Source organism: Vombatus ursinus, unplaced genomic scaffold (genome assembly GCF_900497805.2).
Source record: "Vombatus ursinus unplaced genomic scaffold, bare-nosed wombat genome assembly UNPS02010822.1, whole genome shotgun sequence".
Classification (NCBI taxonomy): Eukaryota; Metazoa; Chordata; class Mammalia; order Diprotodontia; family Vombatidae; genus Vombatus; species Vombatus ursinus.
This window is the reverse complement of record NW_020950600.1, coordinates 212,967-227,627: the sequence shown is the minus strand read 5'-3', so window position 1 is coordinate 227,627 and position 14,661 is coordinate 212,967. Positions and strand designations below refer to the sequence as shown.

The 14,661-nt window shown below is 57.6% G+C and overlaps 2 protein-coding genes across 3 annotated transcripts; one reads left to right on the top strand and one right to left on the bottom strand.

Moving 5' to 3' along the window:
- Positions 1–1,592: 1,592 nt before the first annotated feature.
- ITPKC (inositol-trisphosphate 3-kinase C) lies at positions 1,593–9,656 on the top strand. Its single transcript, XM_027855296.1, has 8 exons — positions 1,593–3,947; positions 4,943–5,026; positions 5,703–5,802; positions 6,031–6,244; positions 6,503–6,707; positions 7,288–7,389; positions 7,755–7,826; positions 8,293–9,656. Exons 1-8 carry the CDS (start codon positions 1,593–1,595, stop codon positions 8,494–8,496), a joined length of 3,336 nt encoding a protein of 1,111 aa, XP_027711097.1. The 3' UTR covers positions 8,497–9,656.
- Positions 9,657–9,757: 101 nt separating this feature from the next.
- CUNH19orf54 (chromosome unknown C19orf54 homolog) lies at positions 9,758–14,530 on the bottom strand. Of its 2 annotated transcripts, XM_027855351.1 has the most exons (6): positions 13,851–14,135; positions 12,665–12,733; positions 11,371–11,495; positions 11,125–11,254; positions 10,937–11,007; positions 9,758–10,389 (listed from the first exon to the last, which is right to left on the bottom strand). In XM_027855351.1, the coding sequence occupies exons 1-6, from the start codon at positions 14,030–14,032 to the stop codon at positions 10,076–10,078; spliced, it is 891 nt and encodes a 296-aa protein (XP_027711152.1). In that variant the 5' UTR covers positions 14,033–14,135; the 3' UTR covers positions 9,758–10,075. The 2 variants fall into 2 exon arrangements, with proteins under 2 accessions (XP_027711152.1, XP_027711153.1); XM_027855352.1 differs by lacking the exon at positions 9,758–10,389 and having other exon boundaries at positions 10,933–11,034; positions 11,186–11,254; positions 13,851–14,530.
- Between the last annotated feature and the right edge of the window lie 131 nt (positions 14,531–14,661).

Here is a 14,661-nt window from a genome sequence, read left to right as displayed (position 1 = left end):
TCTGGACCCAGACATCAGGAATCTCCTATTCCAGGGGAATTAGGTGCCTGTCCTTTGTCCCCAGCTCCCTCACCCCCACCACACGCTCTGTCTTGCCTTTGAAATTAACACACACACACACACACACACACACACACAGTACATGTCTTGTATGAACATTGTTACTCCCATGTTGATACTCCAGCTCTTAACACAATGTCTGATACATAGTAAGGGCTTAATAAATGCTTATTGCTTGAGTAGACTGACTTCTGACCTGGCTGAGGGACCTGTGCGTTCGGTGCCTTTAGCCTTTACGAGAATAATCATTAACTTTTGGACTTAGCTTTAAGGCTGATAAATCGCTTTCAACACATTTCACTGGAGACTCGAAACAGCTCTGTGTAATATAGACTGCAGGAATTGTTATCCTATGATAATAATGATAATGTTGCAATATTTTTCAGGCTCCATACTAGCTACTTCCCAAACGAGTAAACTGAAGTTGATTCACTCAAGAGCGTGACACACTCCATCCATCAGTCTCACAATGCCAAGGATGACATATACATATATATGAACGGATATATAATTTCTCTCCTCCCAGATACGTGACCCAACCAGAGAATAACAAAAGAGGTGTGTTTCTTACCTAGAAATTTTGTTAAGTGGCGGTTGGGCGTCCAGACCTGAAAGCTAATTATTATTAAAACTAAAGAGGATGCTTAAATTGTTATGAAGGAAAGAATGTCACTTTTAGCATATCCATTTACCTTCTTAACAGTCAGCCAATCAATCAATTAGCATTTAAGGCCCTACTAAGTACTTTATCCGAGGGGTTAAAGAGGTTGATGTCTTTTAACTCTGGAGGTCCTCCCAGTTTTCTAGGGTGGTCTCAAAGCGATTAAGGAAAGGGAATTAAAGAAGGAGGCTTATTCTGCACAAGTCAAAGAGGCATCATCCCACGGAAAGAAAAATAGCAAATACAGAACAAAATGGAGAGTCAGTTATGCTCTCCCCAAAATCCGCTTTCAACAAAAACAATGGCTAGCATTTGTTGGCAAAGTATTTATATATGTTAACTCGTTAGATCCTCACAACCCCCCTGGGAGGTCGCTGCTTTTATTATCTCCATTTTGCTGAGGCTGAGAGGTGGTCACTTTTTCCAGATTAGGACGTGGAGGGGCTAAGATGACTAATGCGGAGCACCCGGGTCTTGTACACCCCGACTCCAGTTTTCGGGCCTCCGCTACGCCACGCCCCGGATGTTTGGAAGACTCTTGGAGATACTACCGGGACTGGCCGGGTTTCGGTCTGGGCGGCTGGGGGGCGGGGCCAAGGATTTCCTCCCCCCCCCGGTGCGTCACCGCACACACGTCCAGGGGCGGGGCCCAGGGCTTCCCCGGGGAGGGGAGGAGCCGGGAGGAGGCGGGGCCTCGATTAACCCCTTGGTCGCCGCGGTCGGGCCGGAAGGAAGCGGCGGCTGTGGAGGGAGGGAAACCCGGAACCGCGGCGCCCCGGGCCGGCCACACCCCCGGCTTTAAAGGGGCCTGAGGCGGATCCCGGGCCGGGCCGGGCCGGCTGGAGCCGAGCGCAGCGGCCTGCGGGAGGGCATGCGACGCTGTCCCTGCCGGGCCCCGCCGGCCACGGAGGCGCGGAGGCGGCGGAGCCGGGGCCCAGGGTCCGAGGGGGGCGGGCTTCCCCCGCCGCGGGATTGGCCGGACGCCGCAGGGGCCCGGGGGACTCTGGACTCCGCCGGACTGCAGGGGACGCTGGACACTGCGGGGGTCCGGGCTGGGCCGGACAGAATTGGGCCCCAAGGGACACTAGACACTGCCGGGGCCCGGGGGACGCTGGACCTCGCTGGGGATCCGCGGGACGCTGAAGGCCCCCAGGGGACGCTGGACACGGCCGGGGCCAAGTGGACACCGGACGCTGCCTTGGCCAGGGATCAGCTGGACGCACAGGCTCTTGAGGCTCAGCCGCACGTCGTGGGGACCCAAGATCAGCCGGCCAGAGCCGGGCCGCCGGGGCCACTGGACACCGCCAAGGCCCGAGTGGACACTGCTGGGATCCAGGCTCAGCAGAGCAGAGCTGGGCCTCGGGGGCGGCTGGACATCGCTGAGCCCCAGGATCAGCTGGCCAGAGCCGGGCTTCTGGGGATGCTGGTCACTACTAGGTCCCAGGATCAGCCTGACGGGGCTGAGCCCTGGACACAACCTGACATAGCCGTCCCTGAGCCTCAGCTGGACAGAGAAGGCTCTCAAGGATGGCCGGAGGGCGCTGGCCTCTGGGAGCTGCAGGACAGAGCAGGCCGCCAGGGAGGGCCCTACAGAGACAGCCGCAGAACAAGGCCAGAGCAAGAGAGCTCTGGGGATCAGCCCAACAAAGACAGTCACCAGGTGATGCCTGGCAGAGCCGGGCCCTGGGTATGGAAGGATGGAGACAGTCCCGAGGCTCGACTGGACAGAGACAGCCCTCAGGGACAGATAGACAGAGCTGGCCCCTGGGATCACTGGGTAAGGCCAGAAAAAGCTGGCCTTGGGGAACCACCGGGTACAAAGGACCATCAAACAAAACGGACTGGTGATCACCATTCCACTCGAGGGCAGCCAGAAAAAGATGCCCCAAAGCCCGAGACTGAGAGAGCAAGCTTGTGGGGACAGTCGGACAAAGATATCCCCCAGGTAAGCCCAGGGAAAGCTGGTCTCTGGGGACAGTTGGACAGGCACTACTCAGAAGTACAGCCAGATGGAACCATCTCCCAGCTCAGTTCAGAGAGCGATGGCTTTTGGGCACTGAACAGAGACACCCTCCAAGGCTGGCTGGACAGAGATGATCCAGAGAGGGATGACCTTTGGGGTCAGCTGGATGGAGAGGGCCTTGCGTCTCGGCCAACTGGTGAGGATCTCCTGGGAAGGCTGGGTGTTGAGATCACTCTTGGGTGGCCTAAGAGAGACAAGTTGGAGGCACAGTCAGAGAGACAGGACTGCTGGGGACAGCTGGACAGTGGAGGAAGTCCTCTGGGGAGGCTGGACGGTGGCGTTTCCCAGGGACAGCCAGCTAGAGACTGCCTAGCAGTGAGGACCGAGAAAGACAACCTCTGGGGATGGCCAGGCTGTCCAGGCAGACACAGCCCTATACCACGGCCAGAGAATGAGGGTCCTCTGGGGAAACAGGCTGGTGATGTCTCCAATGATCAGGCTGGTGAAGATGGGCCTCCCACGGTGCCAGAGAAAGCTGGTTTCTGGGGACAGCTGGGTAAAGATGTCCCCATGGGACATTTGGACAGAAACAGCTCCCAGTCACTGGCAGACAGGGATGACTCCCTGGTGAGGGCAGAAAGACGCAGTACCTGGGCACAGCCTCACAGATACGGCCTTGAACTACCCCCAGGAGGTGGGGGTCTGCTGGAGCAGCTGGACAGCAAGGTCACTGTGGGGCATCCAAGCAGAGATGGCCCCCCGGTGGGGACAGAGCAATATGGCCTTTGGGGGCCGAGGGACAGAGATGTTGGCACTGTGAGGCAGCTGGACAGAGAAGGCCCTGAGGTGGGGCTCAGTAGAGATGGCCCCATAGGAAGGCCAGAGAGACCTGGTATCTGTGGACACTTGGCCGGAGATGACTGTGAGCCTAGGCTGGTTGCTCTGGACAGCAGCTTGCCCACGGGGCACCTGGAGGTGGGGAGTCCAGGGGGGGCCCTGGAATTCCTTCTGCTGGAAGAACGGTGCCACTCCCTGCTCTGCAGGGGCCCCCAGGGGCCTGTGCCCCAGGTGATCATCACCTCCGAGCCTGGGACTGGACTGCTGGGCCGAGAGCAAGAAGGCCCCTCGCCCCATCCTGTGGGGTCCCCAGCCAGAGGCCCTGGTGGCAGCGGAGGCCTTTCATCTGCTTCTTCCTTTGATGAGTCCGAGGATGATGTGGTCATTGGGGGCGGAGGCAGCAGTGATCCTGAGGAGGGGCCCAGGGTGAATGGAGCCCCAACCACCCCACTTGTTCCTGCTTTCCACACAGCCTTCCCTAGAACATTCTTACTCTCCTCCCTCATCCCCACCGGCCCTAGTCTGTCCTCTTTCACCCCTATTGGTCCTAGTCTGTCCTCCCTCACCCCCACTGGCCCTGGTCTGTGCTCCCTCATCCCCACCAGCCCTAGTCTGTCCTCCTGCACCCCTATTGGTCCTAGTCTGTCTTCCCTCACCCCCATTGGCCCTGGTCTGCCCTCCCTCACCCCCACCGGCCCTGGTCTGCCCTCCCTCACCCCCACCGGCCCTGGTCTGCCCTCCCTCACCCCCACCGGCCCTGGTCTGCCCTGCCTCATCCCCACCGGCCCTGGTCTGTCCTCCCTCATCCCCACTGCTCCTGGTCTGTCCTTTCTCATCCCCACTGCTCCTGGTCTGTCCTCCTTCATCCCCATATGTCTTGGTCTTTCTTCTCAAGAAGGGTCTTCACTCAACCTGTTCTTACCCCTTGTCCCATTCCACATCCCTCAAAAACATGGGGTGGGGCCCCTGGTGAGTCAGGGCTCTGCCTGCCCTTACCAGGCTGGTTTGGAGGAACCGTGGGCCAGGTGTGTGAGTGATAGAGCAGGAATTCTTTGGTCAGACACCTAGGGGTTGGGGCAAGCTACCAGGCTCTGTGAGGATAATGCCAGCTAGGGCTGCCCCACACCCATCTCCTCTCAGAGTGGGGGGGCTTCTTGAAAGAGGGAATACTGGGACCAAGCTTCAGCTGAGACCCCTCCCCCACCCCTGCCCCCCTCCATTAGGGCAGGAAGTGCAAAGGAAATCCAAATTCGTGCATAGGCATGAAGGTACAGGAGCCAGGAGAACGTAAACAGACATGTGAAAAGGACGCGCTGAGACACGCATGTGTGTATAGGAGGCTGGCACGTGTTATCACGTGCTATGTTATGTTACCCTTTGGGTCTCAGACCCACCATCTCTGTCTCTCCCTTCCATCTCAGAGTGGGGAAGGACCTTGCAGGCCCCAGTCGTTTCATGCTACAGATGGGAACACTGAGGGGTCGGGAATCTCCCAGTGCCATCCAGTGAGTCAGGAAGGACAGTCCCAGGGGTCCCATCTCCCAATCGGGGTTCTTTTGGCAACTGTCCCTTTTGCAGTGGTATAGCCCACTTACATTTGTCCTGGAATTCACCCATTTCTCTCCCCACCCCTCCTGCACCCCACGAAACTGTGCCTTCAGCAGCCCGGGGCGGGCTTCATTGGAACCTCCCATATCATGCTCCCTCCCTGTCCCTAGAACGGGCGGTGGGGGGCATCCCAGGAACAAGGTTTTCTTTTAGCGTCGCTCCCCACCTTCCCAAGCTCCTTCTAGTCCCTTCCTCCCTTGGTCGTCTTCCCTCTCCCTCTTTTGTCTCTGGGCCCCTCTCCTTTTGTCTCTCTCTTTCTGCCTCCTTTTCTGTCTCCCTATTGGGTCCTTCCATCCCTCCCCAGCTCGTTCTTTCTCCCTGAAGTTTTCCCTTTCTCCCCCGTGCCTTATTGAGAAGGGCTGATCTGACAGTCGCCGGGATCCCTTGGGAGTGGCGGGGAGGGTGTCTTCAGTTGGGCCATCCCTGGAGGGGGGAGGGCTTCCCTCATCCCTCTGGCCTCCTCCCCCCTTTTTCAGCGGGGTCTTCCCTGGAGCGGGCAGGGTTTGCCCCATCCGTCTGGCGTGCCTGCACCCCTCCCCCCCGTTAAATGCCATTCTGCTCTCTCTCGGTCAGAACGTGTCCTGGAGGAAGCTGAAGACGGCTGTGCACTGCGCACCGTTTGTTGTGTCTTTCAGAAAGCACTATCCCTGGGTCCAGCTCTCGGGACACAAGGGTATGGGCTGGGATTGGGCGTGGGAGGTATGAACCTGTTCTGGCCTCAATTGACAACTGTCCCTTCTCCACCTCGGAGAGAAAGGGAAACTGAGGCAGGGAGCAGAAGTGAGGTGGCTGCAGGATGGGGCTGCCAGGATTCCTGATCTCTAGCCATGGCGTGGGGGGAGGGCGGTGGTCTCTCTCCATCCCAGTTCTGGCCCCTTCAGACTTGCTGCTTTGCTTCCAGGGAACTTCCAAGCTGGGGAGGATGGGCGGATCCTGAAAAGGTTCTGCGAGAGCGAACAGCGGAGCCTGGAACGGCTGATGGGGGACGCACTCCGTCCATTTGTGCCCACCTATTACGGGGTGGTGGAGCAGGACGGAGAAGCCTTCAACCAGATGGAGGACCTGCTGGCTGACTTTAGCACGCCCTCCATCATGGACTGCAAGATGGGCACCAGGTGGGCCCTGGCAGCATCGACGGGGCTGCTGGGTGGGCTCCTTAGCACCGAATCATCTCAGGAGGGCACAGTAAAGTGCTAGGGGGACCAGGGAGCGCTAGGGGTGTCTGGGGGGGCTTTCTCCTTGGGACTCTGAGAAACATGAGGTGCTTTGGAGCCCGGTGGTTTGAGGCTCCTAGCCTGACACTGGCCTGAAGCAGCTCTGTGGTGTGGAGGGTGGCAGTCCCTGAAGCCCTCCCCCTGGCATCTTCCCCCAAGGACATACCTGGAAGAAGAGCTAGCAAAGGCCCGAGAGCGTCCCCGGCCTCGTAGGGACATGTATGAAAAGATGGTGGCCGTGGACCCCGGTGCCCCCACCGCGGAGGAGCACGCCCAGGGTGCCGTCACCAAGCCTCGCTACATGCAGTGGCGAGAGACGGTGAGCTCCACAGCCACTCTGGGCTTCCGAATCGAGGGCATTAAGGTGAGAAGGCCTCTGGGTGAGAGTGGGGGCGGGATGAGGGCGCCCCAGAGGCAAGGGAGCAGTCCGGCAGAGCCTGAGTTCCCCTTAAGAGCTTGCAGCCATCTGCTTAACGAGTCAGTTTTCTCATCTGTAAAGTGGGGGTTTGTACTTACCTTATTATCTCAAAGGGCTGTTATAACAAAAACTTTGCAAACTTTAAAATGTTACAGAACTATGAGTAATTACATTTGAGGGGTGCTACACTGGCGGGGCAAAGCTCCTTTTCTCTGACTAGAAGGGTCCTTAATGTTTTTGGATCTTGGATCCCTTTTCAGAAGATGATTTTTAAAGACATAGAACGTATGTGATTACAAAGGAAACCAATTAATAGTGAAATTCATTTATCAAAGTAAAACAAAAATCCTCAGCCAAGTTCAGACCTTCCCATGAGACAGGCGCTCCTGTCCCCAAGTGTGAGGGTCTGGTCGGGGTACAAGGGACAATGCCTGGAGGTGGGATTGTGTGCGATGGCCTCTCAAGTAGGCTGCCCCGGCTGGGCTACTGTGCTTGACCCCGCCATACCTCCTCCCTGCTCCCTCAGAAGGCAGACGGCACCTGCAACACTAATTTCAAGAAGACCCAGGGGACAGAGCAGGTCACTCGAGTCCTGGAGGACTTCGTGGATGGTGACCGGAACCTCCTGGTGAGTGAAACATCTTCCTTCTGATCTGTTTCAAACCCCTATCCTTTCCCCTTGATTCCTCAGGAGCCAGAGGATGTTGGTTCAAATCCTGGTCCTATCACCCACTATTTCATTGAGTTTAGCTGGGCCGTAACACATTTGTGGGTCTCAGTTTCCTTATCTGTGAAATGGGTTGATTTCCAGTTCTAGAGCGCTACTCCTGACCGGATGAGGTCAGAATCCTGGGGTCCTTCTTTGGGAAGCAGGAGTGAGTCTGGGTATCTTTAGAGGGAGACTTCCTGGGCTTGGGGGAGCAGGGCAGGGAGGAATGAAGGCATGCTCCCACCTTCAGTCCTGAGAAGTTGACAGCTTCCCCATGTCCACAGAGGAAGTACGTGAAACGGCTGGAAGAGCTTCGAGGAACCCTGGAAAACTCCCCCTTCTTCCAGACTCATGAGGTGAGCTCTGAACCTGAGTCACACAGTGGTGGTGGTGGTGGTGGTGGTGGTGGAGGAGAAGGCCGGCCTTCCAGTCTACCGTGTGCATGTTATTTCTATGCCCTGCCCCCGGCACTAGGAGGGCACCCATGAGGCATTCACCGCGGGGCTTGCTTTCTTCTAGAGGTTGGGATGCAACAGCTCCTGGGAAAGAGGGCTGGTTATCTGTGCCTCAGTTTCCCCATTCTGTTGGACTGTCTTGGCCTCTGCTCCTTCTCCCCTCACCACACTTCCCCAGGAGATTGCTTTGCCAGCCCCCCTGCCTCATTCATTTCTCCAATGCCTTGCTTACCAGTGGAGTGACCTTTGGCCGGTCCCTGTACCATCCCATTGTGTCTTTGGGATGGGAGGGTGCTGGCCTGCCTGCTTGGCCTCCTCTCTCTCCTACCCTCCCCAATCTGGCCTTCATGTCACCTTTCTCCCCCAGGTGGTGGGTAGCTCACTCCTCTTTGTCCATGACCGGACCGGCCTGGCTAAGGTCTGGATGATCGACTTTGGCAAGACCGTCCCTCTGCCCGCGCCCCAGACCCTCAGCCACCGGCTGCCTTGGGAAGAGGGCAACCATGAGGATGGCTACCTGTGGGGTCTGGACAACGTCATCCAACTTCTGGACAGACTGGCTCGGAGCTAAGCCAGGGACTCCAGGGGCAGGACTGAATCGGGGGCTGAAGAGGGGCAGCCCCTAGCTCCTACTTGGGATTTATTTATTTTTAAGGTATTTAAGCTGTTGAGACGAAAGGGGGGCAGAACCAAAAGGAGGGCAGCGGGGGTGGCATCTGAAACAGGATGTGCCCATCCCCAGTGACCCTGGCTCCAAGTAGGGGGATCCATGCTGGGTGCAGGTGCGCCCCACTAGGTCAGTGCCAGGGCGTGATGGACTAAGCATCGCCCCTCGCGAGCTGTATCTGCGTACAAAATGCTAGAGCCCCAAGCCCATTGCTTGCTGTGCCATGGGTTGACTCATGGGAAGAGAAGGCCCTCTCACCCCAATACCAGCACTAGCTTTGAGGGGAGGAGCGTCAAGGCCAATGTTAACACTGTGATCTCTACTCTCTTCCTCACCCCCTCACCCCCTGGTGGTGATGGCGTATTACCTGACCTTCCTGGCTCTGGGGGCCAGCCACCAGGGCTCTGCCTCTGCCAGCGTTGTGGAAGGGGAACTTTTGTCCTGCTCTTCCTACCAGAGGCCTGTCCTTCCCAGCTTCGGATTGGAGGGAAGGAGGCTAACGGGTGGGAATGGCCAAGTGAGCCTTCTCTGCCCTCCCCCCAATAGTAGAAGGTGTGACTACCACTGCCTATAATAGAGGTTGCCCGGCTGTCAGCTCAGTCTTCAGCCTGTGGTGGGGGGGGGAGGGGGGCTTGCTGGCAGCATCCAGTGGCAACTCTGGCCCTCTTTGAGCACAAGAACCAAAGACTACTCCATCCATGCACCCCGAGGGTGAAGGAGGCACGGGGGAGAGAACCCTTATTCATCTTCCGGCTCCCCAAGGAGGAGCTGGGGAGGGGCCTGGCTTTACCCTGGAACTTGAAGAGGCTTTAGGGAATGATCTAGTTCACATCTCATTCTCCACCTGGAGCATGGGAAGTGGTAGACCTAAGGGATCAAGGCCAGACCCCCACCCCCACATACCAGCTGCCTCCTGAGTGCCAGCCTTACTGAAGTGTCCTTTCCTGGCCCCGGGGTGGGGATGGAGAGAGAACGGGGCTATGCTCTTTCTCCTTATTTATAAAGAGGAGTGGGCTGAGGCTGCTGGGGCCTCACCCCTCCCTTAAATAAACAGAGCCTGGTGAGATGGTTTTCCACAAGTTTTGTGTTCTGGTGAGCTCCCTTCAGAGGGGAGTCTCCAGGAAGGCAGAGTTGGCAGATGGAAAATGATGACAGCAGGATGCTCTTCTCACACTGGCATGGCCGTTTAATGAGCCCTCACATCCCGTCACCACACCCCATTGCACAAGGGGAGAGCTAAGTCCCAGGGACAAGTAATAGCACAAAGGTGCCAGGACTAGAACTTGGCCTCTGGTCTCCGGGGCCAGTGTTCCTCAGTCCACCACCATGGCTCTTGTCATTTCATATGGGCCTCTCAGCATCTCAGTGGGGCAGGCAGGAGAGGGGATGGATGGGGAAACTGAGGACCCCAGCATCACACACGTGCGCACACACAGCAGGCCTGATTCCCAGGCAGGCCACAGCCCAGGGGAAGGCCCGCGTCCTAGGGCCGGAGCAGCAGGCTTTGGCCGCAGAGGCCTGCATGCACCCCACCGGGAGGCACCACGTAGACCTTGCCATCCGTGGTCCTGACTGGGGCCAGGTCAGTCAGCTGTAAGTTGCTCTCACAAAGTTGTTCATAATCCCAGAGCTGATAATGCCAGCTCTTGCCCTGCTTAGAGAGGAGGTAGATGGCCTCTGGAGGGTCTTCAGGGAGGAGAGGGGGCTTGTCAGATGCTGGGTGGAACAGGCCCTTCAGCTCTGTGTCCTCTTCATAATCTGGACTCAGTGTTGGACTAGGAACTCCGAGCAGGACGCCTGTGGGGGGAGAGGAATGACTCTGCTTTGGTCCCTGGCAGCTGGTGGGGCCTGGAGTCAGGCAGGGCCGAGTTTGGATGTGGCCTCACACACTTCCCTTCTGTCTGCCTCGGTTTCCTCATCAGTAAAATGGGGATAATAACCACCCACCTCCCAGGGTTGTTGCAAGGATCAAATGAGGTAATGTGTTCAAAGTGCTTAGCATAATGCCCGGCACCCAGTTTATTATCATTATTATCATCATTATTATTAAGGCTCCATCTATATGCCTAGCTATTCTCCTTGGCCTTTCCTCAGGAAATGTGAAGTCCAGTTCAAGGTGGGGGGAGTCCTACCCTTTCCTTCCAAAGACGACGAACCCGATGCTGAGGGGGAATATCTTGACCCCCGGCCAGGCCTCCTGTAGTGCCCAGCACTAGGCCTTAGGCACAGCACGTCCTGGGGAAAGGTGTCTGCTGCATGCGCCCCTGCCCCCATTAAAGTAGCAGAGCTCTGTGCTGAGGCTTAAGGGCAGGGTGGCCACACCCCCAAACTGACCGAGAGTTACCTGCACCGACTGCCCAGTGGGCCTTGTGCCCCCTCTTCTTACAGGGCTCGTGGTTGTAGTCCTCATCATAGCTGGCCGAGGGCAGTCAAGGCCACAGCCTGGAGGACAAGGAGACATGAGTCCCTGTCTTGGTCCACACCACCCCAAAGGGCATGTCAGTACCTACTGCCCTGGCACACAAAGGATACGGGACCAGCAGGGGGCAGCCCGAAACGAGGTGCTGGAGGACGTGGCATCGATTGGGCTCACCCAGGCCCCCAGAGAGCAGCTCCACCTGGCACCCAAAGACCTCCTCGGCTAGCCTGGCCATGTTGGTTGCTGCAGTGAAGAAGGGGGAGGTGTCGGTCATAGGCAACCTGGCTAGATCACAACTCTGGGGGGTCAGCTCCTGGCCTGCAGCCAGGCCTCTGGCCACCCCCTCTGCTTTCACTGACCTGAGAACATCTCTCCTTGAGCTGTGTACCCTCTCTCCAGAGCCACAGCCACAATCCTCTCCAAGGGGATGTCCTGGGGGAGAGTCAGCAGAGAGCCTGCCATCCACAGTGCCACCAGCCCACACCTGAGAGGGGATGGAGGGCAAACCAATGTCACTCGAGCCCACAGGCGCCTTCCCAACCTCCAGCATGTTCCCAGCCCATGGGAGAACCAGAGGAAGGCCAGCCCAGGACAGGAAAAGGAGGGACTTCCATATAGGCAGCTTTTTGAAGAGACTAAAGAAAATTCTCCAGACCAGGAAGAAACCTAGGGCTAGAGATGGGACTCATCCTGGGAGGCGTGGGAGAAGAAATCCTGGACCCTAAAGCCTTTCTGAAAATGGGGAGAGGGTCCAGTGAGTGGCAGGATGGAGGGGCTGAGGAGGCTGGGGAACTGCCTGAGTCAGTGAGGACGTAGCCTGGCTTGTGTCAGCCTGAGGACTCGACCAGACTGGCTGGGCTGGGGGAGCCACGCACCAGAGAAGGGGGCCGCAGGTCTCCCCAAAGGACAGCTGGGGACCTGGGCCCTCTCATTCAGAGGCTTTCTGTCTTTTCTACTCTCTCTCCCTCCTTGTCACTGGAGAACATCCTCTCTGTGGACTCTCTCACTCTGGGCAGTGGTGCCAGCACTGACTGGAGTCAGTGGGAAGGAGGGCTGGCCCCCCTCATCCAGACCCCTCACTGAGGAGTCTGGAGCTGGGAAGGACGAAGGGGCTCAGCTAGGATTCAAACAGCCCGATGGCTCTTTCCACGGTACCCGCTGGGTATCGGGAGCCCTGGGCCCCTCGACCTGGATCCTGGCTGTGGGCCTCTCTGTTCTTGGCCATGAAAAGGCTAATATTGACACTGTGGGCTCATCCCAGGGACACCTGAAGGATCGATGGTACTTCATGCCTGCTCAAGTTATCTGAGCCTGGAGGGAATCAAGACAGGAGCGATTGTGCTCATCTCCCAGACAGGAAGACCGAGGCCCAGAGCAAAGCACTGCTTGGTCCAAGGTCACACAGCGGAATCCCAGCTCACCGTGCCCCCTTGACCACATCATACAACCCATGCTCTGACCAGGCCCCTCCCCTCTAGCTCTTGCTGAGGCACCTTCTGACTCCAAGTTCTTCCCCCGAGCAGCTCACTGGTCCCAGCCACCACAGTCCACCTCAGTTCTCCAGGGTGGATGGACTTTGTATCAAGGATCCTTCTTCCCTGCCCCACCCTAGGAGAGTCTGAGAGTGGCGGGGAAGGGGCCAGGGCTACCTACTGAGGCCCTTCTTGGATGAGGGAGGGCACGTCTGAACAGAAGAGAATCCACTTCAAATCGCTCCTGAAACTGAAGACACATCATTGCGTCATTACCCAGAGTCTCTTGGAAGCCATCCTGGCCGTATCCCAGGGATCAGTCAGGAATGCTCCCAACAAGATGATCAGAAGGGGGGAACCCGTTTCCTTCCCTTCTCTTCATCTCATCTCATCTCATTCTTCTCAACACAGGGGTGGGGCTCAGTGGTCTCCAATGGCATCCCGTGCTCATACTTTTATGTTTTTAGAAAAAGAGACAGAGGCTCAGATTCTTAAAATCTAGCCAATACGAGGCTCACAAATATTCAGATTCCTTAAGACTCTGGCCAACGTGGCGAATCTTTAATAAATCTTGTCTTTGGCTGAAAGAAAAAAAAAAAGAGGCAGAGAGACCCAGAAAGAGGGACAGAGCCTTGGCCTCGGCCACTTGGAGACCAGGCAGGCCCTGGCTCTGCACTTTCCCAGGCATCCACCTAATACCCCTCCCAGCGCCAGGAGCTTGAAGGGTCAGAGAATTGTCACAACGAGCCTAGGAGGCAGATGGTGCAAATACTAAAGTCCTCATTCTACAACAATAATATTGGTAGAGTGCCTACTATGTGCCAAGAACTTTTCTCATTAGATCCTCACAACAGCCCTGGGAGGCAGGTGCTGTTATTATCCCCATTTTACAGATGAGGAGACTGAGGCACACGGAGGTGATGTGACTTGCCCAGAGTCACAGGCCAGTGCATGTCTGAGGTCAGACTGAGTCCAGGCACCACACAAATGGCAAGCTTCTGGCCAAGTCCAGCGTCTTCCCCCCACAAGCGGGAGACGGTGTGGCTGTGAAGGCTGAGGCCACAGGATGTCGAGCATGGGGACAAAGAGGAGAAAGCTGGGCCAGGCCAGGAGCCCTGGGTCCCGGACGCTGCCTTTCCTTGCTCTGGGACTCAGTTTCCCCATCTGTAAAGCGGGACGGAATGAATGGCCTCTAAGGGCTGTAAGGGTGACAGATCCGTGAAGCGCGCACGACCCCCCCGCCCCCAGTCTAGGGGTCTGGGGCTCTGGGGCCGTGGCTCAAACACAGACGCCCTCCGCCCATCCTGGGGGTCGCCAGCCCCAAGCGAGGGCAAGGCCGGTGCCCGGGCGCCCTCCCTGGACCCTACCGGTTTTTGTGGAGCCTCAGGAGCCGTCTGACGTCCTCCCGCGCCCCCAGCCCCGGGTCCGAGCGGGCCAGGGCTTCCTTCAGGAGCTGGCTCTTCTCGAGGCCAAAGACGTGGGGGGGGCCGCCAGGGGGGGCCGGGGGCGGGGGCAGCGGAGGGGGTGGAGGGCAGCCCAGGGAAGTCATTGTGGGGTCCGGAACCTCGGAGGGGTCGGGGTCGGGATAGGGAACAAAGAGAGTGGGGACCCAGGAAAGGCCCTGGGGGGATTTGGAGGGGTAGGGGCCCAGAACAGGTGCGGGGGGAGGTGACTTCTGAGAAAACGAGTTCAAGTCTGGGGGTGGTGAGAGCTGGGGACGGCCTCTGGAGCAACGGGGAGGTCAGAGGGTAAAGGTCAAGTCTAGCCCAGTCTAGGTGCCAGCAAAGGTCAGGGGTCAGGAAAGGAAATGGGCTTAAGGGCCGAGGTCCAAAGGGCTGGAGCGCTGGGGGTAGGGCGAAAAGAAGTCTACCAAGGTCGAAGTTTCCACGCCCACGCCCCAAACACCCCCTTCTCAAGATGGCGACCGCCGCCGAATCACGTGACAAACCCCCCTTTCTTCCCATCCTCTTCCCTATCCCTGCCCCCAGTGAGACTCCATGATATACGAGCTGCGTAATGGGTCACGCACTACACACTGGGGAGTGGCGAGGGAAAGAGACGAGACCCTCCCCTCCTCTTCTCGTCCATTCCAAGACGAGGCGGGAGTCAAGCTGCGTTCTTATTGGCGAAGAGTGCGCATGTGGGGCGGGGATATCTATGATTGGCCAGACGTCCAGA